Source organism: Coregonus clupeaformis, chromosome 34, assembly GCF_020615455.1.
Source record: "Coregonus clupeaformis isolate EN_2021a chromosome 34, ASM2061545v1, whole genome shotgun sequence".
NCBI lineage: Eukaryota > Metazoa > Chordata > Actinopteri > Salmoniformes > Salmonidae > Coregonus > Coregonus clupeaformis.
The window spans coordinates 1930393-1955858 of NC_059225.1; the positions used below are offsets into that span (position 1 = coordinate 1930393).

Sequence of the window (25466 nt, forward strand, 5' to 3'; positions counted from 1 at the left end):
CTGCGCTGGATTTACTCACACCAAGGTTCCTGCAGACAAGACAGCCTTCTAACCTTCAGTTAGTTAGAGATCGACAGAGAGAGAGGACCACATGAATACCTGCCTTAGTTGTGTTTATGCAGGAGTATCTCTGTTTACAAATTAAAGATCTAATGCTGACGTTTTTATGTCAATATCAAATCATTTCTGGGTAACTAAAGTACCTTACTCTGATTGTTTTCAATTAAAATGGTCAATAATAAACAAAAATAGCTTCTTAGCAAAATGCCATTTCTCAAGCAAGAATTTAGCTAGGACTGTCTGGGAGTGGTCTGAGGGGTCTAATTGGAGGAGCCTAATGGGAGGGATGCGTAACCTGAAAACTAGATGTAATTGGCAGAGAGGATAATATTGGTCTATTAACTTATACCGCCTGGTGATGTCACCAGGTGGTCCAAAACCCCAAACCAGCCAAACAAAACCCCCACCCAGCCAGGACATCCAGCCAACTTGACATAACCGTGGGAAGCATTGGAGTCAACATGTGCCAGCATCCCTGTGGAACGCTTTCGACACCTTGATTAATTGATTGAGGTTTAACTAGCTACCTCTTGATCTCTGTCCCAAATGGCAACATATTCCCTATGCACTACTCTATGGGCCCTGGTCAAAAGTAGTGCACTATATAGGAAATAGGGTGCAATTTGGGACGCAGCCTCTGTCTGCCGATGTAGGAAACAATGAGAAGGGCATCCTCATTTCCCCTGGGGTTGGTCCTCTGTGACACTGCATTTACAGACAGAGACATAGTAGAGCTAAATAGAAACCAGGAGATATGGAAGAGAGATCCCGTTGAGACATGTGAGATGTAGGTTACAGAGAGACACAGACAGACAACACAACACTACATAGCAGACATTAGGCCTGAACATGAGTCATAACCCGCTTCACTTAGTGTTACCTCGTGTTATGAAAGTGTGTGTGTGTGTGGAGGAGAAATGATGTCCACATACAGTATGGAAGATTTCCCTTCAACTAAACAATATCTGACAGTCTCCCATGCACTTATGGTATAACTGGAACCATGACAATTATTAATATGATAAGTGGAACAAGTCTTGACATTACTTTATATAAAACAGGAATGGAAAATTATCAAAATACTTGAAGATCCGATAGCTAGACATAAGATTTGCCATCTAATAACCAGGAAACGTGGATTTCGAAATTCCCAGCTTGTTTGTTGTTGACAAATCAGTTGCTATTTGTTTTGTCTTGCTGTAGAACAACTTGAGCGTTTTTTCCTACTTGGGGACACACAGTAGAGAGAGCCATGATAGATTATGCCCCCGACTTCAGGGGTTAGAGTTCATTGAAGAAGACAAACTCTGTGCCAGGATAATTGGCTGTGTTTATCTATTACGGTTTCCTTTCTCAGAGTAGAGAAACAATGGTTGATGTCAATGGGTGCAGATTCACTGACGCAGCCAGGCAGACAACTCCCATACATTATGTGTAATGTGTATATCCTTGGGAAGCGTTCCAGCCTCCCTACTGTTTAACAAACAATAAATTAACAGGTCAGCAGCAGCTATGATGATGACAGGCCCAAGACAGTGGTTGTCTCCCAAATGGCACCCTATTCCCTAGTACAATACATTTGACCAGGGCAATAGGGCTCTAGTTAAAAGTAGTGCTCTATATAGGGAATAGGGTGCCATATGGGTCTATCCCATGTTCCATATAAGCTACACTGTGTTTATTATAACATGTTGTATGAAATCACAGGGGACATAAATGCCTAGTGTAATTTAACAAGATATGCACCAGTCATTTCTTGAATAATCATCTGATCTGACCAATCAATTATCTGACCAGTATACTGTTATTTTACAGATAAGAGAAGGCTAAATGAAAAATACACAATGTGTGGCTATTCATATTTTTCTATATAAATGTGGTGAAATGCCCTCGAGTCCAGTGAAGTGTTGTGCGATAGCATGTCCTGTTGTGAGGTCATGTGAAGTGAATGTGATATTTCAGGCTTCATCACCTCGTTTCCTAGTAACACCCCCTACGGTGACTGTGTCACACCACACCTAGTGACACCTCTCCTCTCGCCTTGGAGACACATGCAACACCTCTCCTCTAGCCTTGGACTACGTTCTCACGGGGCCTTGTCCAAACAAAGGAAACAGCTTTGTCATTTCCCCCTGCACCTTGAGGGCAAACATCTCACCTCACCAACCTAACCTCCCAAACATTGTATTGAAAGCAGCTCTTGGACTGTGTGAAATGATCATGTGCACGCGGGCGTGTGGACAAAACCATTTGAAAGCATAATTAATCTTACTTGTGTCAATGTTAAGGGTTAAGAGCCTCACTCATTTTGGAAATTAGCTATTTGTTTGAGTTTCTGAAATCTCTGCTAACATGAAGGAACACTTTTGGCGGGGATAAAGGTGAAGATTAACCAATGAATAGTGCACAAATTCTTAAATGTAATTCTATTCAGGTAAAATTTCCATAACACACACAAAAACATTTAATCAAATTAGGCTTATGCAGACGAGGAGATGCTACAATAGTTGCTACAATAAAACCATGTAATTTACCACAGCTCGTTTCAAGCCCATTCTCATTTCAAATCATTCTCCAGACTGAGGGACAATTTCAGTAGGTCATTTCAGTACAGAACTGTCATCTGAAGAGAAAACAAAAATATATACAAAGAAGCAATAAAGAGCTATTTTCCTTCGGGAATGTGAAACAAAATAGTCTCTGTCGAGGTCAGTTACGGTCTCTCAAATCTAAACAAACACCATGTATTTTAAGGTCTGGTTTCTGTTTCCATACTGATTCCAGCAATCTAAAAAGTCTTATGTCTCGACCCAAATATTTAGACATAAAACAAATTATACGGTCAAATGTCATTTCAGTTTCTCTATGATACGGTTCAGTATTTTCTCTTTCATATATAATTGTTTCTGTTCTCTACAGTATTCACAGTTTCTGTGCACCAAGGTGTTGTGTTGGGCTCTGTTGGGCTCTGTATGTCGTTGAAAGACTTGTTGCCTGTTTTTCCAACACTGTTTCACACAAGCATAAGATCCAATGAGGCTGTGTTGTTTTGGCCTGTGTTGGGGGTTTATGGTTATGGTGGGTTGTTTTGGGCTGGGTCAGGCTCTGTATTTGCACACATAGGACATGTCTGATTACGTTATACTAAGTGGGTGAAAGACAACATGATGTGTCACTGTCCTCAGAGTTCCTCTGGCCCTGGCAGTAATGCAGTGAAAGCTGCTAGCTGATTGACAATAATTGCCTCTTATTTGAAAGACTTTGAGTGAGAGTGAAAGCTGGGGAGAATAACAGTTTATTTTCTATGATGCTATATTAGTGTACATCTGGAGAGGTCACTGTACGTTGAGTCCAAAGATACAGGCAGAGAATGAACGTCTGTGGTGCATATTGGAGGGTGTGGTGTCAGAAGTTGGATTGGAGCATGGGACTCGAGTCATACTTTTAAACAGCAAATTAGGGTTTGGCAATGTCAGTTCCTGTGTTTTCTTATGTTGTTGTAACATCTGGAGTCAAAGCAGGCAGTATACGCTGGGGGGTTGTGTGTGTGTTGTGTTGTGTTTATTGGATGGGGTTGCTCTTGTCCACAGATCTTCTCCCACCTCCCCTACTGAAGGTCCACTTCCCGTTCCCCTGCTGGATCCCGTTGTAGAGCAGGGCATCAGACAACACTCTCTTCTGTGGAGGAAATAAGAGACAAAACATGACATTAAAATACACACTTATGATGAGCATTACAGTATTTCACACTGTATAGCAGTACAGAGGCGTCATGCTCATCAGGGGCACGTGCCCCCTCAGATTTGTCCTGTAAAAAATAAATATTATAATTATACAATTGTAATTACACATTTGTTTTCCCTCTGTAATACTACTAACGACTTAGCAATTTTAGGAAGTTGGCTTTAGCTAGCCCAGATAGGTTCCCAATCTCCCAACCTCATAACTAATCAAATCAAATCAAATCAAATGTTATTGGTCACATGCGCCGAATACAACAGGTGCAGACATTACAGTGAAATGCTTACTTACAGCCCTTAACCAACAGTGCATTTATTTTAAACAAAAAAAAGTAAGAATAAAACAACAACAAAAAAAGTGCTTAGAAAAAAAGAGCAGAAGTAAAATAAAGTGACAGTAGGGAGGCTATATATACAGGGGGGTACCGTTGCAGAGTCAATGTGCGGGGGCACCGGCTAGTTGAGGTAGTTGAGGTAATATGTACATGTGGGTAGAGTTAAAGTGACTATGCATAAATACTTAACAGAGTAGCAGCAGCGTAAAAAGGATGGGGTGGGGGGCAGTGCAAATAGTCCGGGTAGCCATGATTAGCTGTTCAGGAGTCTTATGGCTTGGGGGTAGAAGCTGTTGAGAAGTCTTTTGGACCTAGACTTGGCACTCCGGTACCGCTTGCCGTGCGGTAGCAGAGAGAACAGTCTATGACTAGGGTGGCTGGAGTCTTTGACAATTTTGAGGGCCTTCCTCTGACACCGCCTGGTATAGAGGTCCTGGATGGCAGGAAGCTTTGCCCCAGTGATGTACTGGGCCGTACGCACTACCCTCTGTAGTGCCTTGCGGTCGGAGGCCAAGCAGTTGCCATACCAGGCGGTGATGCAACCAGTCAGGATGCTCTCGATGGTGCAGCTGTAGAATTTTTTGAGGATCTGAGGACCCATGCCAAATCTTTTTAGTCTCCTGAGGGGGAATAGGCTTTGTCGTGCCCTCTTCACGACTGTCTTGGTGTGTTTGGACCATGATAGTTCGTTGGTGATGTGGACACCAAGGAACTTGAAGCTCTCAACCTGTTCCACTACAGCCCCGTCGATGAGAATGGGGGCGTGCTCAGTCCTCTTTTTTTTTCCTGTAGTCCACAATCATCTCCTTTGTCTTGGTCACGTTGAGGGAGAGGTTGTTGTCCTGGCACCACACGGCCAGATCTCTGACCTCCTCCCTATAGGCTGTCTCATCGTTGTCGGTGATCAGGCCTACCACTGTTGTGTCGTCGGCAAACTTAATGATGGTGTTGGAGTCGTGCCTGGCCATGCAGTCATGGGTGAACAGAGAGTACAGGAGGGGACTGAGCACGCACCCCTGAGGGGCCCCCGTGTTGAGGATCAGTGTGGCAGATGTGTTGTTACCTACCCTTACCACCTGGGGGCGGCCCGTCAGAAAGTCCAGGATCCAGTTGCAGAGGGAGGTGTTTAGTCCCAGGATCCTTAGCTTAGTGATGAGCTTAGAGGGCACTATGGTGTTGAATGCTGAGCTGTAGTCAATGAATAGCATTCTCACGTAGGTGTTCCTCTTGTCCAGGTGAGAAAGGGCAGTGTGGAGTGCGATAGAGATTGCATCATCTGTGGATCTGTTGGGGCGGTATGCAAATTGGAGTGGGTCTAGGGTTTCTGGGATTATGCTGTTGATGTGAGCCATGACCAGTCTTTCAAAGCACTTCATGGCTACAGACGTCAGTGCTACGGGTCGGTAGTCATTTAGGCAGGTTATCTTAGAGTTCTTGGGCACGGGGACTATGGTGGTCTGCTTGAAACATGTTGGTATTACAGACTCAGTCAGGGACATGTTGAAAATGTCAGTGAAGACACTTGCCAGTTGGTCAGCACATGCTCGGAGTACACGTCCTGGTAATCCGTCTGGCCCTGCGGCCTTGTGAATGTTGACCTGCTTAAAAGTCTTACTCACATCGGCTACGGAGAGCGTGATCACATAGTCATCCGGAACAGCTGGTGCTCTCATGCATGCTTCAGTGTTGCTTGCCTCGAGCGAGCATAGAAGTGGTTTAGCTCGTCTGGTAGGCTTGTGTCACTGGGCAGCTCGCGGCTGTGCTTCCCTTTGTAGTCTGTAATAGTTTTCAAGCCCTGCCACATCCGACGAGCGTCAGAGCCAGTGTAGTATGATTCAATCTTAGACCTGTATTGACTCTTTGCCTGTTTGATGGTTCGTCGGAGGTCATAGCGGGATTTCTTATAAGCGTCCGGGTTAGAGTCCCGTTCCTTGAATGCGGCAGCTCTACCCTTTAGCTCAGTGCGGATGTTTCCTGTAATCCATGGCTTCTGGTTGGGGTATGTACGTACGGTCACTGTGGGGACGACATCATCGATGCACTTATTGATGAAGCCAGTGACTGATGTGGTGTACTCCTCAATGCTGTCTGAAGAATCCTGGAACATGTTCCAGTCTGTGCTAGCAAAACAGTCCTGTAGCTTAGCATCTGCGTCATCTGACCACTTTTTTATTAACCGAGTCACTGGTGCTTCCTGCTTCAGTTTTTGCTTATAAGCAGGAATCAGGAGGATAGAGTTATGGTCAGATTTGCCAAATGGAGGGCGAGGGAGAGCTTTGTATGCGTCTCTGTGTGTGGAGTAAAGGTGGTCTAGAGTTTTTTTCCCTCTGGTTGCACATTTAACATGCTGGTAGAAATTAGGTAGAACAGATTTAAGTTTCCCTGCATTAAAGTCCCCGGCCACTAGGAGCGCTGCATCTGGATGAGCGTTTTCCTGTTGATTAATGGCCTTGTACAACTCATTCAGTGCAATCTTAATGCCAGCATTGGTTTGTGGTGGTAAATAGACAGCTATGAAAAATATAGATGAAAACTCTCTTGGTAAATAGTGTGGTCTACAGCTTATCATAAGATACTCTACCTCAGGCGAGCAAAACCTCGAGACTTCCTTAGTATTTGATTTTGTGCACCAGCTGTTGTTTACAAATATACACAGACCGCCACCCCTTGTCTTACCAGAGTCAGCCGTTCTGTCCTGCCGATGTAGCGTATAGCCTGCTAGCTGAATGTTATCATTGTTGTCGTTCAGCCACGACTCCGTGAAACATAAGATATTACCGTTTTTAATGTCCCGTTGGTAGGATAACCGTAATCTTAAATCGTCCATTTTATTCTCAAAAAGATTGAACGTTGGCTAATAGGATTGATGGAAGAGGCAGTTTACTCGCTCGCCGTCGGATCCTTACAAGGCATCCGGATCTGCGTCCGCGATATCTCCGTCTCTTCCTCACGCGAATGACGGGGATTTGGGCCTTGTCAGGTGTCTGTATGATATCCTTCGCGGCCGCCTCGTTGAAGAAAAAATATTCGTCCAATGCGAGGTGAGTAATCGCTGTCCTGATATCCAGAAGCTCTTTTTGGTTATAAGAGACAATGGCAGAAACATTATGTACAAAATAAATTACAAATAACGCGGAAAAACACACATAATAGTACAATTGGTTAGAGGGCTGTAAAACGGCAGCCATCTTCTCCGGCGCTGTTCAAAGAGAGAACTATCTACCAAGAACTATCTACCAAGAACTATCTACCAAGAAGCCATTTCAGGTTATCAATCAAGTTATAGTAGCTAGCTTGTCTATCTTAGCTGGGATGCCTGCTGGCAAGGTTGGTAGACTTTAGAAAAGCAAGCAATAACTAAATGTACAAATAAGACTAACATTCCTTTCAATATTTTACCCAGATGTGAGCAGAGAAGCATATTTTGTTTCTTTAAAGAAATAACCACCAGTCAGGAGGATACAGACAACTCAAGAGGTATGCTTACATATGCAGAAAAATATGCAGAAAAACATATTTTTTACATAAAATTAGGAATAATGATTATGGCTGTAGATTGCAGGAAAATGCTATTTCAGGTGTTTGAAAAATGCGAAATTCTCCAACTTAAGGACGGGGGGCATAGCGCCCATACGGACCACCCCTCATCTATCCTCACATACTTTGTACCTCCTCAGATTGTTTAGGTGCATGACGCCCCTGGCAGTATATCACACTGTATGCCCAGTGCTAAAGATCAGAAGCACCAATCAATGGAGCGTTATTACATTGGTCTATGGCATCCCACACAACATGGAGCTGATTATAGGAAACAGATAACCAATCATACATTGTGTGAGGGTGAGATATAGACGTCTAAACAGATATGTGTGAGCAGACAAATCACAGATCAATAGCAATTTTGTTCATGAACACAAATGTCCAAAGGGCCATCACGTTTAAAGTTTGCAATGATTAAAGTGAATGCATTCTGTCTGTTGATTAATTTAGTCTTTGTGACGCCTTTCCCCCCGCTCGACACGCACACACACTTTCCCACTATATCATCATGTATTTGTTAGGATTTCTATATTTTGTGTGGATTGAGTAATATTTTGAGGGACTCAAAACCTTTAATAATAAAATGTAATTGGCACATTCTGAAAGGAAAAGCTGATTAACATTTTGTCGTTGTCTGGTGAAATTTCTAAGTAATTAATTTTTGGAATGATTCGTCCATATTCTCAAGGGCATGACACTTGCAATCATGGTAGTGTCCCATAAGACTGTTTAGCGATCTGAGCTAAAAACTGGGCATTAGCTCAGGGAGCTAATGGAAGTCTTCAGGTCTCAAGCAAGGTTACTCATCAAGTGAGCATTGTTCCCTGAACTACCTCTGTTACCTAGGAGTACAGTGTGTTTCAGGTGCTGTCTGTTTCTGACTCGGGGAGCTAATTCAAGTCTTTAGGTCTCAGACAAGGTTACACAAGTAAAGAGTAAGAGTCACTGTGTCTGTTTGTGTTTCCTTTCTCACCACACCCACATTCATGCAGATGTCTATAGTACCAGTGACCTGAGTCTAAATAAACCAGCAAGACACAGAACCTCTTCTCCAACCCATGTTTATAACCCACCGCCTGACTTCAACTCCACCTCCCAAAATTACACACACTCAGCCTAGATTACTGAGCATAACATATGAATTACACATCATTTATAGGTGATTCACCCTTGTCCCAATACCTTGGAAACTCCTAACTCCTAAATCTATTTAAAAGGATAAAAGAGTTCCGATATTTGGCCAAAAAAGGGTTGTTGCGTCAGAAACGTGAACAATCACAGTGCTATTTATCAGTCACTATGGGTTCTCCATATGAGATCACAAACAAACAAACAAATCTGTCCTAATTCTGGAGCTGAAAAATAAAGCCTGACGTGTCACCGCAATCAAACAGCCATAATAACTGCCTGTATCCATCAAAGAGCGGCTAGACATGTAAACAGTTGTTTTTCCAGCTCTGTGCTCCTGCTACTGATCGTAAATGATCTAACACCATTCAGCAATGGTAGAAAGAAAATGCCATCAGATGTAGCAAGAACGAAAAGCTTTCAATAGACACATATCCTTCAATTCTGTTTTGGTTTATTCAGTGTCCATTTGACTGTGTAATTATGATAAACAAGTATAAAATACAAGCAATCACTGACACTAGAGCTTTAAATGTATTTTAAAGGTTAAATGGCATGAACCACAGGAAGGTTCAAAAGGCATTTAACATGAGAAGGAGATGGATCTGGCTCCATGCAGAGAGAGGGGCTGCATTAACCTGATGGTGTTGTATAGATAACTCCCATGGACATTGGAAATACAGCACAAACAGATCTGGGATCAGGAAAAGGCTGCATATAAGCGAGAAGCTACAGTGGTGCTACAGTATCGAAGGCCTCACTGTAGAACAACAGGCCGATTCATACCAGTGCAGAACAGCTGACCATGTATTGTACAACAACTTGCTGTTTGACACAACTAGCTACACTTGTCTGTTTTAGCCTTTATGTGTTATCTAGGATGACAACACTCAACACCCTGCTCCCACTGAGCTCTATGTCACTATCAGAACAATGTTCATGACAGCTGATTGTTACGGTAACGATTTGCTTTGTGAGCCTTTCATCAGTCAAGATCCTCCTCTCTCATTGGCTGCAGGACACTGCATGTCGGTTCCTACCACACCCCAACAGGCCGGGGCTCCCAGGCTCCTGTTCGTTCAGCCGAGAAAGCTTGGCAGTGAGACCCAGACCCAGACCACACACACTAAACCAACCCATGACAGAGGTAGACAGCTGGGCCTGATGATCACTTTAGCCTCCTGACAGACAAACTGTATAGTGTTTCTGACAAAACGCACAAAGTGACCCATTCTATTGGCCTACAAGCCCAGAGCTACATGGGAAGGGTCTGAAAGGTTATATTCCTGTGAAACAAGCAGCCAGAGAAAGGGAGGTCGGCCGGCCGGCCTGTCCGTCTGTCTTTATTACGTGGGAGATACACAAGCTGTAGCTGCAGAAAGGTACCTCAGAGAGGATTGCACTGGACCGGTTAGCCAGTTAGCCAGCGTCCATAATGAATTTCCTTCCAAGTAGGGATTTTGCCATGGCAATAACAGAGCAGAGCTACACAGTGGTGTAATCGTCTATGGGAAACTGGCACGCACAATGCACGCATACCCACACACACAAGCGAACATGCGCAAATATACACACACACACACACACACTGTTGGTTGAGAACAAAGGCAGACATTGGGACTCAGGCCTGGGAATTAGTTAGGGCTGGCTGCATGGTTGCTGATTCTCAGAAGAAACGTTGTGTTTGTGTTCTGTGTTTGGACAAGGCACAGGGATTATAACTTTACTGTGCTGGGTATTCCATAAGAGCCTAAAACAGAGAGAGACCCTTTTCACACTACTGAGCCGAACCGTACTGTGCTGGCTTGTTATTTTCCATTCACATTGTCCTTCACAGCACGGTTCCAGAAACTATGGTGGATGCATAATCAGGCCAGTGAAGTTGTACAGCTCTGTAATGTGAAAAGGCTCAGTAGAGTGAAAAGGCACATTAGTGAGAAAGGGAAAGAAAGTACTGTAACAATATTATTTACTGACGTACTATACTATACACTACACCTTTATGTGGTCCCACTCCTTGTGCCGCTCTTGTCTGATGTACTCCTTGTTAATCTCTTCCTGGAATAAGACAGGGACACGTCATACAGAACCAATTGGTCAACAGTATTCTAGATGAATACAATAGAATATTATTCACTGTTTGAACCAGTGCTTTTCCAGTTGTTCTATAACACAATAGTATCAGGGTAAAGGGAAAGGGTGAATACTGTAAGGTTAATATGTTGGACAAAATGACTGTGCAGTACCTGACTCAACTTCCCGTAAGTCGGCTGTGCTGTTTGTAACATCAGTGCCGATGTCACCGAATCAAGTCCTAAGCAAAATATGAACATAACTCACATTAACGCACAGTAATCAACTCAGTTTTTATTTCCTTTCAAACATCCAACAGTTTAGGAGATTGTATAGGCTACCAGATATGATAGAAGATCATGTGACTAACCTTTCAGAGCATCTGGTTGGATGATCCCTACTTGCACCTCTGTCGCCGTGACGATGCTGCAGGGGGAGGGCTGGTCAAGCAGGATGCTCACCTCACCGAACGATTCCATTGGTCCGAGCTTCCCCACGACAACAAACTTTATCCTGCTGCCCTGGAAACCAACAACCAATGGGGGAAAAATAGCCAAGGCCCAATCATTATTACAAATGACATGTTCCTGGAATTGATATTCCTATTTCCCAGTATAAAATGTAATACAATTATGGTAATCAGTCTTAACCATGTAATTAATATTCAAATCAAGTCCTGCTCCCTCACTCCTTGATTTAGATGAAGTGGTTTTTAATCTAACAGGGAACATGCAGCAGCCTGGAGGAAGGCCTACTGTTACAGTGTGGTGTGTGTGCGTGTGTGTGTGTGTGTTTGTGTGTATGTGTGTGTGTGTGTGTGTGTGTACAGACTGACACCTTCTCCTGCGGGGTCCTCATCAGTGAGTTAATGTCCTTGAGGATGTTACACTCCCCCTCTCGGATGTAGGCCACAAAGTGACACACCTTACCTTCCTTCACCAGCACTACAGAAAGAAGAGTGAAGGAAAGAGAGAAGGAAAGAGAGGAGGAAAGAGAGGAGGAAAGAGAGAAGGAAAGAGAAGAGGAAAGAAAGGAGGAAAGAGAGAAGGAAAGATGAGAAAGAGAGGAGGCTGGATGAACCAGCATACAGTAAGTGAGAAGTATGGGTAGGTGTGTGTAACAGAGACTTTGTAAGTATGTTCTGTACTCAAATCAAAATGTTATTCGTCACATTCTTTGTAAACAACTGGTGTAGACTAACGGTGAAATGTTACATACCGCCCATCCCAGCAATGCAGAGAGAAACATTTATAAATTATAGAAAAATTATAACATGAGGAATAAATACACACTGAGTAACGATAACTTGGCTATATATACGGGGTAAGTACCAAGTTGATGTGCAGTGGTATAAGGTAATTAAGGTGGATAAATAGCGTATGTGAGGAGTCAAAATAGTTAGCGCAAAAAGGGTCAATGCAGATAGTCCGGGTAGCTATTTGGTTAACTATTTAACAAACTATTTAGCATTATTATGGCTTGGGAGTAGAAGCTGTTCAGAGTCCTGCCACCCATCATAGACTGTTCTCTCTGCTACCGCACGGCAATTGGTAGCAGAGAGAACAGTCTATGACATACTGGGCCGTACGCACTATCCTCTGTAGCGCCTTGCAGTCAGATGCCAAGCAGTTGCCATACCAAGAGGTGATACAGCCGGTCAAGATGCTCTCAATGGTGCAGCTGTATAACTTTTTGAGGGCCCATGTCGAATCTTTTCAGCCTCCTGAGGGAGAAGAGGCATTGTCGTACCTTTTCACGACTGTGTTGGTGTGTGTGAACCATGATAATTCCTTAGTGATGGGGACCCGAGGAATTTTAAGCTCTCGACCCTCTCCACTACAGCCCCGTCGATGTGGATGGGGGCGTGCTCGGCCCTCCATTTCTTGTAGTCCACGATCAACTCTTTTGTCTTGCTGACGTTGAGGGAGAGGTTGTTTTCCTGGCAGTGTCACTGACCTCGTCAGCAAACTTAAATGAATCTGTTGGAGTCGTGTGCGGCCATGCAGTCTTGGGTGAACAGGGAGTACAGGAGGGGACTAAGCACGCACCCCCGAGGGGCCCCCGTGTTGCGGGTAAGTGTGGTGGATGTGTTGTTGCCTACCCTCATTACCTGGGGGCGGCCCGTCGGGAAATTGGAGTGGGTCCAGGGTGTCTGGGATGATGTTGTTGATGTAAGCCATGACCAGCCTTTCAAAGCAGTGCTACGGGGAGATATTCATCCCTCCTCTCCATTATATTATATCTCCAACTATTCCCCAGGTTGCTGCTGTAAATGAGAATGTGTTCTTAGTCAACTTACCTGGTAAAATAAGGGTAAAATAAATAAATAAACATTTAGACAGATTACCTTCGCATTCTTGGGCACAAGGACTATTGCAGTATGCTTGAAACATGTAGGTATTACAGACTGAGTCAGGGAGAGGTTGAAAGTGTCAGTGAAGACACTTGCTAGCTGGTCAGTGCATGCTCAGAGTACGCATCCTGGTTATCTGTCTTGCCCTGCGGCCTTGTGAATGTTTACCTGTTTAAAGGTCTTAATCACATCGGCTACGGAGAGCGAGATCTCACAGTCGTCCAGAACAGCTGGTGCTCTCATGCATGGCTCAGTGTTGCTTGCCTCAAAGCGAGAATAGAAGGCATTTAGCCCGTCTGGTAGGCTCGTGTCACTGGACAGCTCGCGGCTGGGTTTCTCTTTGTAATCAATGATTGTTTGCAAGCCCTGCCACATCCGACGAGCGTCAGAGCCAGCGTAATAGGATTCGATCTTAGTTCTGTATTGACTGTTTGACGGCTCGTCGGAGGTCGTAGCGGGATTTCTTATAAGTGTTCGGATTAGTGACCCGCTCCTTGAAAGCGGAAGCTCTAGCCTTTAGCTCAGTGCGGATGTTGCCTGTAATCCATGGCTTCTGGTTGGGATATGTACGTACAGTAACTGTGGGGACGACACCATCGATGCACTTATTAATGAAGCCGGTGACTAATGTGGTAAACTCTTCAATGTTATCGGATGAATCCCGGAACACATTCCAGTCTGTGCTAGCGAAACGGTCCTGTAGCTTAGCATCCGCTTCATCGGACCACTTCTGTATTGAGCGCGTCACTGGTACTTCCTGTTTGAGTTTTTGCTTGTAAGCAGTAATCAGGAGGATAGAGTTATGGTCAGATTTGCCAAATGGAGGGCGAGGGAGAGCTTTGTATGTGTCTCTGTGTGTGGAGTAAAGGTGCTCTACAGTTGTGTCGCCTATAGTTGCACAGGTGACATGCTGGTAAAAATGAGGTAAGACGGATTTAAGTTTGCATTAAAATCACCGGCCACTAGGAGCGTCACCTCTGGATGTACATTTTATTTTTTGCTTATGGCCCTATACAGCTCGTTGAGTGCGGTCTTAGCACGCTCAAGTAAATAGACATCTTCGTATGGTCTGCAGCTTATCATGAGGTATTCTAACTCAGAAGAGCAAACCCTTGAGACTTAACCTTAACATTAGAGATCGCGCACAAGCTGTAGTTAACAAAGAGACACACACCTCCCCCTTAACCTTACCCGAAGCTGTACTCTATGTGTCTATTCATCGCCTCGAACACTCTTGGGGTTACTGCACACACTAACACACACACACAACATCCTACTAACCCCCACAGCAACACCCAATCCACCACTTCTTTGACAAATGCATCACAACCGAGAAAATCAACCAAAAGTAGTGTGAAAAAAAAGTAGGCTACACTGTAAATGACTGAAGAAGTCATCTCTGCTTTAGCAAGAAGCCCCAAAGTCTGGACTGGAGGATTATTTCTTCATGTGACAAATCTTTGGGTTGTGTGCATTGGGAGGTGAGCATTCTATTGATTTACGGCCCTCTAGCCTTTAACGGCTAAGAGAAACACTGTATATCAGTGCTGACAGGTGTTTTTAAACCCTATCTCTATGTAGGGGAAAGTTGGACAAACAGGGACCATTTGTTATGTGTGCTGACAGGACGGGAGGGCCCAGCCTCATGTACAGCGGTAGATATCACTGGGGGAGCACCAGGGGAGTCATGCATTGATGCTGTGTGTGTGTGTGTGTGTGTCTGTGTGTGTGTGTGTGTGTGTGTGTCATTCTCGGGCCTAATTTCATCCCGGCCTATTCGAATGAAACGCTTGGCAGCATTTATTCAAGACCTCAGAACCTCAAGATTCCCTTTGACCTTTCTCACTCACTCAGGCCCCAGAATAATCAAACAGTTAACAGGGCCTCACCTGGGAAATTACCCTGTAGGATCCCCTGGACTGTGTCTGTCTGCTCCAACTCTCTGTCATAGACTGTGTTCCAAATATCACACTATACCCTAGTGCACTACTTTTGACCAAGACGCATAGGGCTCTGGTCAAAAGTAGTGCACTTTATAGGGAACTAGGTGTAATTTCTAACACAGTCATAGTCAATCTTCTCTCCAGAACAGGCTGGGGCCAAGATTCACTCAAAATGCCGTCAGACATTAGTGAGAAGGCTGTTTTGCCCTGGCGATCAGGTTACTTTAGTGACCATGTCTGTATTGAAAGATAGGCAATGTGCAGGGTGTTTAGGATAAACTGCTGGATGGCAGGGTTAGTGTGAGGTCGTCTTTGGTATGATTTTCCCATACATCAGAGTGCATTGGCTGTGCTTACTATATCTCCAAGCATACAGCATCTACCGTGAAATTAAAACAACAAGCGTGCAGTCCATAACCTTTCCTGTTGCTGATAGTACCTCTTGACTGACAAGCTGTATCTTCTCTAGCCTGCCTGTCCTCTCCCTTTAACGTTTAAATTGGTGCCTGACAGACTTTTGATTGTCACACAACGAATGTGTAGTTAATGGCAGATTTTTTACTGGTGTGATGGGGGACAGCCAAACCCTCTCTCCTCTCCTCTGTGTGTGCATGTGCATTCATGCGTCAGACAGACAAAGATTCGGGAGGGAGTTTTATCCAAACACTGTGGTAGACCTCATTCATTGTCTATAGGGACGGAGGGAGGAAACCCAAATAGGGGTTGAATTAGCCACTCTAATAGGGCCCTAATAGTTAGTTATTAGTCTGTTTTTTGGCCCTCGTCTACTGTAATGAGCTCTCTGAAACAATAATCAGCCAATGATGGATAGTAGAGCCTTGCCACAGTTTGGAGAAGTGGAGGAGGGTGAGGTGGGCGAAGAGGGGTGAGAAGGGCACGAAGATGACAGCTGAGAATTATTGAAGGAGGAAATGCCCACAACGGAAGGAAAGGGATACTTTCTAAATTAACCATTTTATTTTATATTACCAGCATACGCCAAAATTGTCTTGGCTTAACCAGATTCCGGGAAGTGGAAAAGTATACTTATCTGCTTGTGATCAACCGCTATTCTACCTGTAGGCCTCGGAGGCATTGAACGTACATCATAAAGCAGAGCGGTCATATTCAATTAAGTGTAACAGGATTCCTCGCTCAAGACGTATGCGAGTATGTAAGACTAAGCTAAAGGCATGGCGAATCACTCAACTCTTTACAATACCCTGAAAACATGTTTCATTCATGCCATGCACCATCATGAAAATATCCATCAGCCACTTTACACACACAGTCACACAGTGTAATGTAATCCATCTCTTGCTTGGATTAAGATACCGGCTGGTTGTTTGATCCCCGTGAACAATCAATGTAAAACAATCTCCCAGACTATGTGCAGTGTGTGTGTTTGTACGCGCGTGCTTGCGTTAGTGGACTACATTCCAGAGGAGAGCTCTTGGACAAGCATGACTGTCTGGGATGGGGACACAGTATTCCCATACCGACAGTCTTGTCTGTCTGACTTTCTGAAAAGGCCTTGCGTGGGAAAACGCCTTGGTCTCCAACCAGACTGCTTTGTCTGTTGTGTTGGAGCCAGAACGGAAATGAATGTACCCTTTTTACACTACCGAGCCAAGCCGAACCTGGCTTGGTTGCGCAACTACAGTTCCATAGTTGCTTGAACCATGTTGGAAAGGACAATGTGAAAAGCATGATAGTGTAAAAAGGGTACTGGATGGACCAGAGCCAGCCAGGACAGCTGTTGGCGACGTTAAAGCAACCAGCCAGCCAGTCGGCAAGTCAGCCTGTGACTTAGGTCATCTCATAGAGACAATGGATCAGTGTGTGGACACTTGAAGCAGCTACTGTAGGACAGTTGTGCCTGTGGTGACATGAAGTGTTAACACCAGAGTTAGACACACATCCCTCTGAGAAGAAGAGTCCCCCTGCAGTGGTGAGGTCATAGCCTTCTGTAACACGGTCTTTCTCCACTGACTTGTAAATGTCACCTACAGTACCGTATATAGGAGCTGACATAACAGATGTGAGGGAAGGGGTCATAGAGAGATTTAGGATGCATCAAAATGTTAAAATGGCTATTACTTTAACAGAGGTGCCCCAAATTGAGATGGCCCCAAATGTCATGACCAGGCCTAACCTCCAGAGTTCTTGTCTGTTCAGACAGTAGTTGAATATCTCTATGGTGGCTTCATTCTGCTCTCACGCCCTTCACGCTCCAGCCAGTCCAGCTGTCCACATGAAACACTATCCCTCTCAAAGCCACAGAAGCATCTAAATGGAGTCAATCAAGGTGATCAATCAAGGTGATCAAGTAGCCTGTTGGGGATCGAGAGACAGGCTTAGGCGTCCGTATAGGTTAACATGGCAGGCAGGTAAGCCAGATGGTTAAGGTATCCTCTCCATATGTCAGAGGCCAAACTAGAGGACACATAGGGATATTGTGTTATAGGGCTGAATTACAAATGGCACCCTATTCCCTATATAGTGCACTACCTTTGACCAAAGCCCTATGGGTAGTAGTGCACTAAATAGGGAATAAGGTGCAATTTGGGAGGCAGACTAGGCCTCTGATCATAGTCAGCAGCAGGTAAACAAGCCATTCATCTGTACAGACCTGAGGACAGGAGTCCTGCCCTCCAGGCAGACCTTTCATCTATCAAGGATACATAAACTGAGATCCAGCCAGATCCAGACGGCTGGCTAGCCTCAGCTTCCCTCTGGGTAAATAGGGCTAGAGATCGGCCCTACAGCAATCAACAAGCGGCACACAGAGCATACACCACTCGCTCTGCTTATTCCAGCCTGCGATGAGATCCTATTGTTTGACAGTATGATACTATCCTATACCCCACCCTTACCCTCCAACCAACATATCCAATCACTAGCAGATGCACACACATGCTCGCACGCACGCACACACCCACCCACCATTTTTTTCTTTCACTCTCCGTCTGATAAAGGGAATGTATCATTGCATTCAGAGGAAGGGGATGAAGAGGAAAATGGGGATAGAGAGAGTATAGTCTCATTTTGGAGGTGTATGGAGGCCCAGGCCCCCCTTCTCCTTCTCCCTCCACCGTTAAAAGACAAGAAGAAAGGTGAGAGAAGAGGGAGGGGATCAGTGATGATGACATGCTATACAAGTAGTGGAAAAGACAAGGTTCTGAGTTGAAAAGACAAGGTTCTGAGTTGAAAAGACAAGGTTCTGAGTTAAGTGTTTGATATAAAGCATTTGGTACGACGCCTTTAGCTGCACTGCGTAACGTCTCCATTCAACGTTCACCATATGCTCTCCTGTCGCCTCGACTACATCTAAAGATGGAATAGGGATAGATAGAGAGAGAGGCTAGAGAGAAAGGGAAGAGAAAGAGAGTGAGAGTGCTGTGGAAAGGCAGAAGTAGAGGATGGATTTGTTGACCCAAATTATATTGGGGAGGGGACTGTGCATCTGTCTCTGTCCGTTAGTACGTTAGTCACACGCGATTGAATGATGCGTCTTGCCATAGAGATCTGGCATTTACAATAATTACACTGATTGGCCAGATGGTGGCGCTATAACAAGAGATTGAAAATGCAAACTTTAAAAGGTGCGCCCCTCACCCCGTTTAACCTAAAGTCATGAAATTTGGTACATAGGTCCCTCTCCTCACAAAGAATACATTTCCTCAGGGACCCATAAGGTCCGCCATGATGGACTTTTTGCCATTTATAATTTTGTGAAGAAAAATTTAAACGCTACTCTTCTGGCACCGAATGACCAATCTGCACGAAACTTGATATGTGACATCTATGGACAAAGGTCTCTCAACGCAATGTTTTCCAGACTACTACTTAAAACAACGATTGACGAATAAACATTCAAGTTGGCGTGCACTGGCACATAAATGAATATAAATGAGTCAAGGATATCACTAAACATATGCAAGAACATTCATATCGACCACCCGGTGGCGCTATAACGGGCACATGTTTATATCTCTTGATCTGTTTGACTCAGAGTGATGAAATTGGTGAGTGATCCGGCATTTACAAAATTACATTGATTGGCCCAAGGGGGTGCTATAGTAATCAACTGTAGGTACGTTAGTCCCACATGAAATCTCAGACACCACTGGCCCGATTTTGCCAAAACTTGGGTGAATGATCCGTCTTGCCATAGAGAGCCGTCATTTACACTAATTACACTGATTTGCCCAAGAGAGGCACTGCATCATTCGTGGGGTACGACATGTTTACTGTTGCCTTGTTTGTGTTTGCTTGCTTGGCAGACGGCACAAACTAGGGCGGGGAACATAATGCACAAGCCGCTCATGTCCCTTTGATAGTGTATTGAAGCTGTTAAGATCTTGTGGTATACTGTAGCAACCTCTGTTTCAAATGCAACCATCTGCGTCTAGGTCTAAGTCTATCTTGTTTTCAATGAAGCATACAGTGTCTGTACCTAATTACTGACAAATAAAGATGTCATAAAAAAACTGGCACACATTACAAAGACATATTACATACATGATGTATCATATTTTCCCAGATAAAAACCAACAAAGGGATTTAATTTAACTCATATAGGGATGAATGTGCAGAAAATAGAACATATATTATTCATTACAGGAACATATAGCCTAACTCCCATGCACTATGGAATTACCATGTACTACCATGATCGGCTGACTGCGAGGCAGGTATTACCGTGATTGGCTCACTGAGGGTATTACTGTATCGTGATTGGCTGACTGAGAGATGGGTTTACCGTGATTGGCTGACTGAGGGGAGATTATTACTGAACTGTACCGTGATTAGCTGGTAAGTTCTTCATCTGGATGAGGTTGGCCAGCCTATCGATGGAGAGCTTGGGCCACTGCAAGTAGAAGTGACAACCCTGGATCAGAGATTCCTTCAGAGCATAGTTCTGGGCCAGGATCTCCTACAACAAGAGACATACAGCACAATACAGATTCAAGACAGCGGGAAAGGACACGTCTTAGTGTACAAATAAAGTTGAAGACATTGAGGACTTGTCTAAAGAAATTGAAAATGTGGGAGTATAAGTAACTTGTATTTGTGGTTGATTAATACAGTCACATATGCTGGTATGCATTTAAATCAGGTATGTAGCATATTCGTTTTGGATAGTAAATGTAGATCCTTCACCTTCTTCAGCTTGGCGTAGCCTGAGTGGGAGATTTTGAGGATCTCGCAGGGTTCCTGTGTTAACGTACACTGGATGGTGATGCCTGCCTCAGTAACTGCAGGGGGTTCAAATGATCCAAAGCTGCAACCCACACCTATCTGGTGAAACACGCAATCAATCAATCAACCAACCAAAACTGGGAAAAGACCTTAAAGCTGGAATCCTTAATGGTGAAACAGCTACATTCGATTGCGATATTACAACAGAGAAGTTACAGCAAACAATGAACACTGTTTTTTCCGCTTTTACCATGCTGTGCGACGTTTTACCATGCTGTGCGACAGCTCGGCAATAAAAACAATAACAATGGTGGTGGGGCGGCCTTTTGCGCTGTTTCCCCCGACTGCAGATTCCATCTTTAACACTCTGGAGTAACATTGTGGCAATGCCATGGTGTCGTTGCTTACCACCGAACCCTTTGGATCGACAGCCTCCTTGGATGTTTCTTGAGTGTATGGAGTTACTGAACCTTTCAGGATGAGGTAGAATCCATTGTGTCCAAATACTGCAGGAGGGAAGGGATGTTAAAGTGCTATTGAAGTGAAATAAAAACAAAAAAGTAAAGAAACGCCTCTATCTGTCCATCACATAGAGGAACATCCCAGAACATCACAGACTCTGCCTGCGTCCCAAATGGCACCCTATTCTGCACTACTTTGGACAAGTACACCATAGTAGACAAAACAATTATCCCAAATGCACCGGTCTCGTCTTTTCAGAACGTTTCAAATAGCCTATCACATCACACGTCTCAGACATTAAACATTCCCTTTGCCATCATCTTTCCCGTTTCATAAATAAAAAAAGCAATACCTTTCAAATTGCAGAAAGTATCCAAGATCGACAATCTGGTCTAGACAAATCGATCAGATGCTCTGAATCAAAAACAGCTGATATTTAACCAAGGAGTATAGCTAGCTAAGTCTCTGTCAAAGTATGAGCTTAGATTTTCATTAGATAGTTTTGCTTCCACATTTGACAATGTGTGGGTGATTATGGGGTCTGACAAGGAAAAGGATCTCTGCTGTTTTATCAACTTGTACAAATTGCCACTCATTATCCTGTGAATATATTGGTAGATGTCTGGTTTCAAGGGTTGGTGCTTTATTGTATGCAGACACCTCTATTCATACAAAACTAATGAGCCAGAGTGATATAAATTGTCTGGATTTGTTTTGTGTTATGTTGGTTATGTCGACATAATCTGATATAACTAGATATTAATCGCTTCTCTCAAATATTCATTCAGGCAAAACATATATTTTCCAAGATTGCACAAGATTTAATGTAATATAAAATGATTGCATAAATCTATTCAAATATATAAATACATACAAATAAAATATATATATATGTATACAGTGGGGAGAACAAGAATTTGATACACTGCCGATTTTGCAGGTTTTCCTACTTACAAAGCATGTAGAGGTCTGTAATTTGTATCATAGGTACACTTCAACTGTGAGAGACGGAATCTAAAACAAAAATCTAGAAAATCACATTGTATGATTTTTAAGTAAATAATTTGCATTTTATTGCATGACATAAGTATTTGATACATCAGAAAAGCAGAACTTAATATTTGGTACAGAAACCTTTATTTGCAATTACAGAGATCATACGTTTCCTGTAGGTCTTGACCAGGTTTGCACACACTGCAGCAGGGATTTTGGCCCACTCCTCCATACAGACCTTCTCCAGATCCTTCAGGTTTCGGGGCTGTCGCTGGGCAATACGGATTTTCAGCTCCCTCCAAAGATTTTCTATTGGGTTCAGGTCTGGAGACTGGCTAGGCCACTCCAGGACCTTGAGATGCTTCTTACGGAGCCACTCCTTAGTTGCCCTGGCTATGTGTTTCGGGTCGTTGTCATGCTGGAAGACCCAGCCACGACCCATCTTCAATGCTCTTACTGAGGGAAGGAGGTTGTTGGCCAAGATCTCGCGATACATTGCTCTATCCATCCTCCCCTCAATACGGTGCAGTCGTCCTGTCCCCTTTGCAGAAAAGCATCCCCAAAGAATGATGTTTCCACCTCCATGCTTCACGGTTGGGATGGTGTTCTTGGGGTTGTACTCATCCTTCTTCTTCCTCCAAACACGGCGAGTGGAGTTTAGACCAAAAAGCTCTATTTTTGTCTCATCAGACCACATGACCTTCTCCCATTCCTCCTCTGGATCATCCAGATGGTCATTGGCAAACTTCAGATGGGCCTGGACATGCGCTGGCTTGAGCAGGGGGACCTTGCGTGCGCTGCAGGATTTTAATCCATGACGGCGTAGTGTGTTACTAATGGTTTTCTTTGAGACTGTGGTCCCAGCTCTCTTCAGGTCATTGACCAGGTCCTGCCGTGTAGTTCTGGGCTGATTGCTCACCTTCCTCATGATCATTGATGCCCCACGAGGTGAGATCTTGCATGGAGCCCCAGACCGAGGGTGATTGACCGTCATCTTGAACTACTTCCATTTTCTAATAATTGCGCCAACAGTTGTTGCCTTCTCACCAAGCTGCTTGCCTATTGTCCTGTAGCCCATCCCAGCCTTGTGCAGGTCTACAATTTCTTCCCTGATGTCCTTACACAGCTCTCTGGTCTTGGCCATTGTGGAGAGGTTGGAGTCTGTTTGATTGAGTGTGTGGACAGGTGTCTTTTATACAGGTAACGAGTTCAAACAGGTGCAGTTAATACAGGTAATGAGTGGAGAACAGGAGGGCTTCTTAAAGAAAAACTAACAGGTCTGTGAGAGCCGGAATTCTTACTGGTTGGTAGGTGATCAAATACTTATGTCATGCAATAAAATGCAAATTATTTACTTAAAAATCATACAATGTGATTTTCTGGATTTTTGTTTTAGATTCCGTCTCTCACAGTTGAAGTGTACCTATGATAACAATTACAGACCTCTACATGCTTTGTAAGTAGGAAAACCTGCAAAATCGGCAGTGTATCAAATACTTGTTCTCCCCACTGTATATATATACATAAGGCAATATCAATTTATTTAAAGTATTAATTTCCCTCTCTAGAGTGTAGAGTACTTCTCTCCCCTCCATCAAAATCTAAAAAAGTATCAGCCTCCCGACTCAAGCGCCTGTGAAAGATAACAGAAAAGCAATATCCAACCACCAAATCAAACATAACAGGAGAGGGGATTGAGTCTAAGCATTCCGTTGATAGTGCTGCCTGCCTCCATGGATGACAGTCATTTCAGAAGCCAAACCGCATCGCAGAGTTTCATATACATGCAGCTTCTATTTTTCCCTGTGGTGCTCTGCTGCATATCTCACCACCACTTGTAGATGTTCTATCTCAGAGAGCAGCTAGGGGTGCTTCAATCTGCCCAAATCGGTGCATGCACACACGGTGTATGAGGGATGAATGATGAAAAGAAACGGAACCAGATAAAACTGCTCTTGTGAAACTAGTCAGGCCTCACAGGAGGGAGGCAAGAAGCCTCAACCTATTCAAAACTGTATGTTCACAGCCAGATGCACTGTGGGCAGGGGTGTGAAGGGAGGGATGTACTTTTTGGGGTGAAGGGGTGTGTGTTGGGGTGAGGGTGAAGGGTGTTTGTGTGTGCATGCACATTATGCATAATGTATAACCGTGTGTATGTATCAGCTTAGGCATGCATGATGAGAGTTTGTTGTGCTTGTCTATCCTCACCAGCCTCCGCCAGCTAAATGTGATGGATAGAACAGCCTAGAAGCACAGTGTGATGTACTCAGATGACTGTTGAATAGCATGAATAATAGATGGTGAATTTAGGATGATTGAGGTCTACAGAGCTGGAATACTGCTGTCTCAATCAATAACATCAGCATCTGTACAGCCCTCCAGTACTTCTTAAGACAAACAGTAGCTATAACACTGACTGTGAGCTCTCTGATAGAAAGCATCTCCTGTTAAAGACCATGGGAATGGACTAGAAGGAATATCTGAGAACAGAATCAAGGTCTTATAAAAACCTGTATGAGTATTTATCTCTCTCTGTGTTTGTGTGAGAAAGCGCTCTAAATAAGTCAGTGTTTTTATGCATTTATGTGTCAATGCAGTATTCAGGAAAATGCAGGGAGTTTTCCAAAGACAAAACGATATCCTGCGAATGCTAGAGCATGTTTGAGTTCACAATGCAAGAGGAATATGGTGTGTATGTGCGTGTGACTCACTGATCTGTGCCCTATCCCAGGTCTCTATGATGGCGATGGTGCTGATCTGCTGTAACTCCTGTCTGGAGAGGTGGGCTGTCAGACACGGGAACACCTTCAGCATCTTATGGATGGCATGGTGCTCCAACTGGGACCGCTCTATAGGGCTGACAACAACAACACACACACACACACACAGAGAGAGAAAATACAAAATTGTTCAATACTCAGGAAAAAAATGACCACACACTGTGTATTTGTGAGCATGCATGGGAGCACGGTGGTGATGATGATCTACCTCTCTCATTTCTCTATCTTTTTATTTTTTATTTTTTTTATTTCACCTTTATTTAACCAGGTAAGCCAGTTGAGAACAGGTTCTAATTTACAACTGCGACCTGGCCAAGATGATCTACCTCTCTCATTTCTCTATCTCTCTATCTACCTCTCTCATGTCTCTATCTCTCTATCTACCTCTCATTTCTCTATCTCTCTATCTACCTCTCATTTCTCTATCTCTCTATCTACCTCTCTCATTTCTCTATCTCTCTATCTACCTCTCTCATGTCTCTATCTCTCTAACTACCTCTCATTTCTCTATCTCTCTATCTACCTCTCATTTATCTATTTCTCTATCTACCTCTCTCATTTCTCTATCTCTCTATCTACCTCTCTCATTTCTCTATCTCTCTATCTACCTCTCTCATTTCTCTATCTCTCTATATCTCTCTCATTTCTCTCTCTCTCTCTATCTACTTCTCTCATTTCTCTATCTCTCTCTATCTACCTCTCTCATTTCTCTATCTACCTCTCTCATTTCTCTATCTCTCTATCTACCTCTCTACCTACAGTGGGGAAAAAAGCATTTAGTCAGCCACCAATTGTGCAAGTTCTCCCACTTAAAAAGATGAGAGAGGCCTGTAATTTTCATCATAGGTACACGT

The 25466-nt window shown here is 43.8% G+C and overlaps 1 protein-coding gene across 2 annotated transcripts in view; it reads right to left on the reverse strand.

The window, feature by feature from the left end:
• Nucleotides 1-2494: 2494 nt before the first annotated feature.
• cnbd1 (cyclic nucleotide binding domain containing 1) overlaps nucleotides 2495-25466 on the reverse strand; it is a 67662-nt gene continuing 44690 nt past the window's right edge. The window contains exons 5-13 of one of the 2 annotated variants that reach the window (XM_041861920.1): nucleotides 24544-24689; nucleotides 20786-20883; nucleotides 20339-20476; nucleotides 19979-20111; nucleotides 11714-11820; nucleotides 11247-11397; nucleotides 11050-11117; nucleotides 10802-10861; nucleotides 2495-3738 (exon numbers count right to left, since the gene is read on the reverse strand). In XM_041861920.1, coding sequence (XP_041717854.1) covers nucleotides 3622-3738; nucleotides 10802-10861; nucleotides 11050-11117; nucleotides 11247-11397; nucleotides 11714-11820; nucleotides 19979-20111; nucleotides 20339-20476; nucleotides 20786-20883; nucleotides 24544-24689 — 1018 coding nt within the window. In that variant the 3' untranslated portion in view covers nucleotides 2495-3621. Of the gene's footprint in view, nucleotides 3739-10784; nucleotides 10862-11049; nucleotides 11118-11246; nucleotides 11398-11713; nucleotides 11821-19978; nucleotides 20112-20338; nucleotides 20477-20785; nucleotides 20884-24543; nucleotides 24690-25466 lie in introns of both variants that reach the window. The other variant, XM_041861921.1, reaches the window with a different exon arrangement.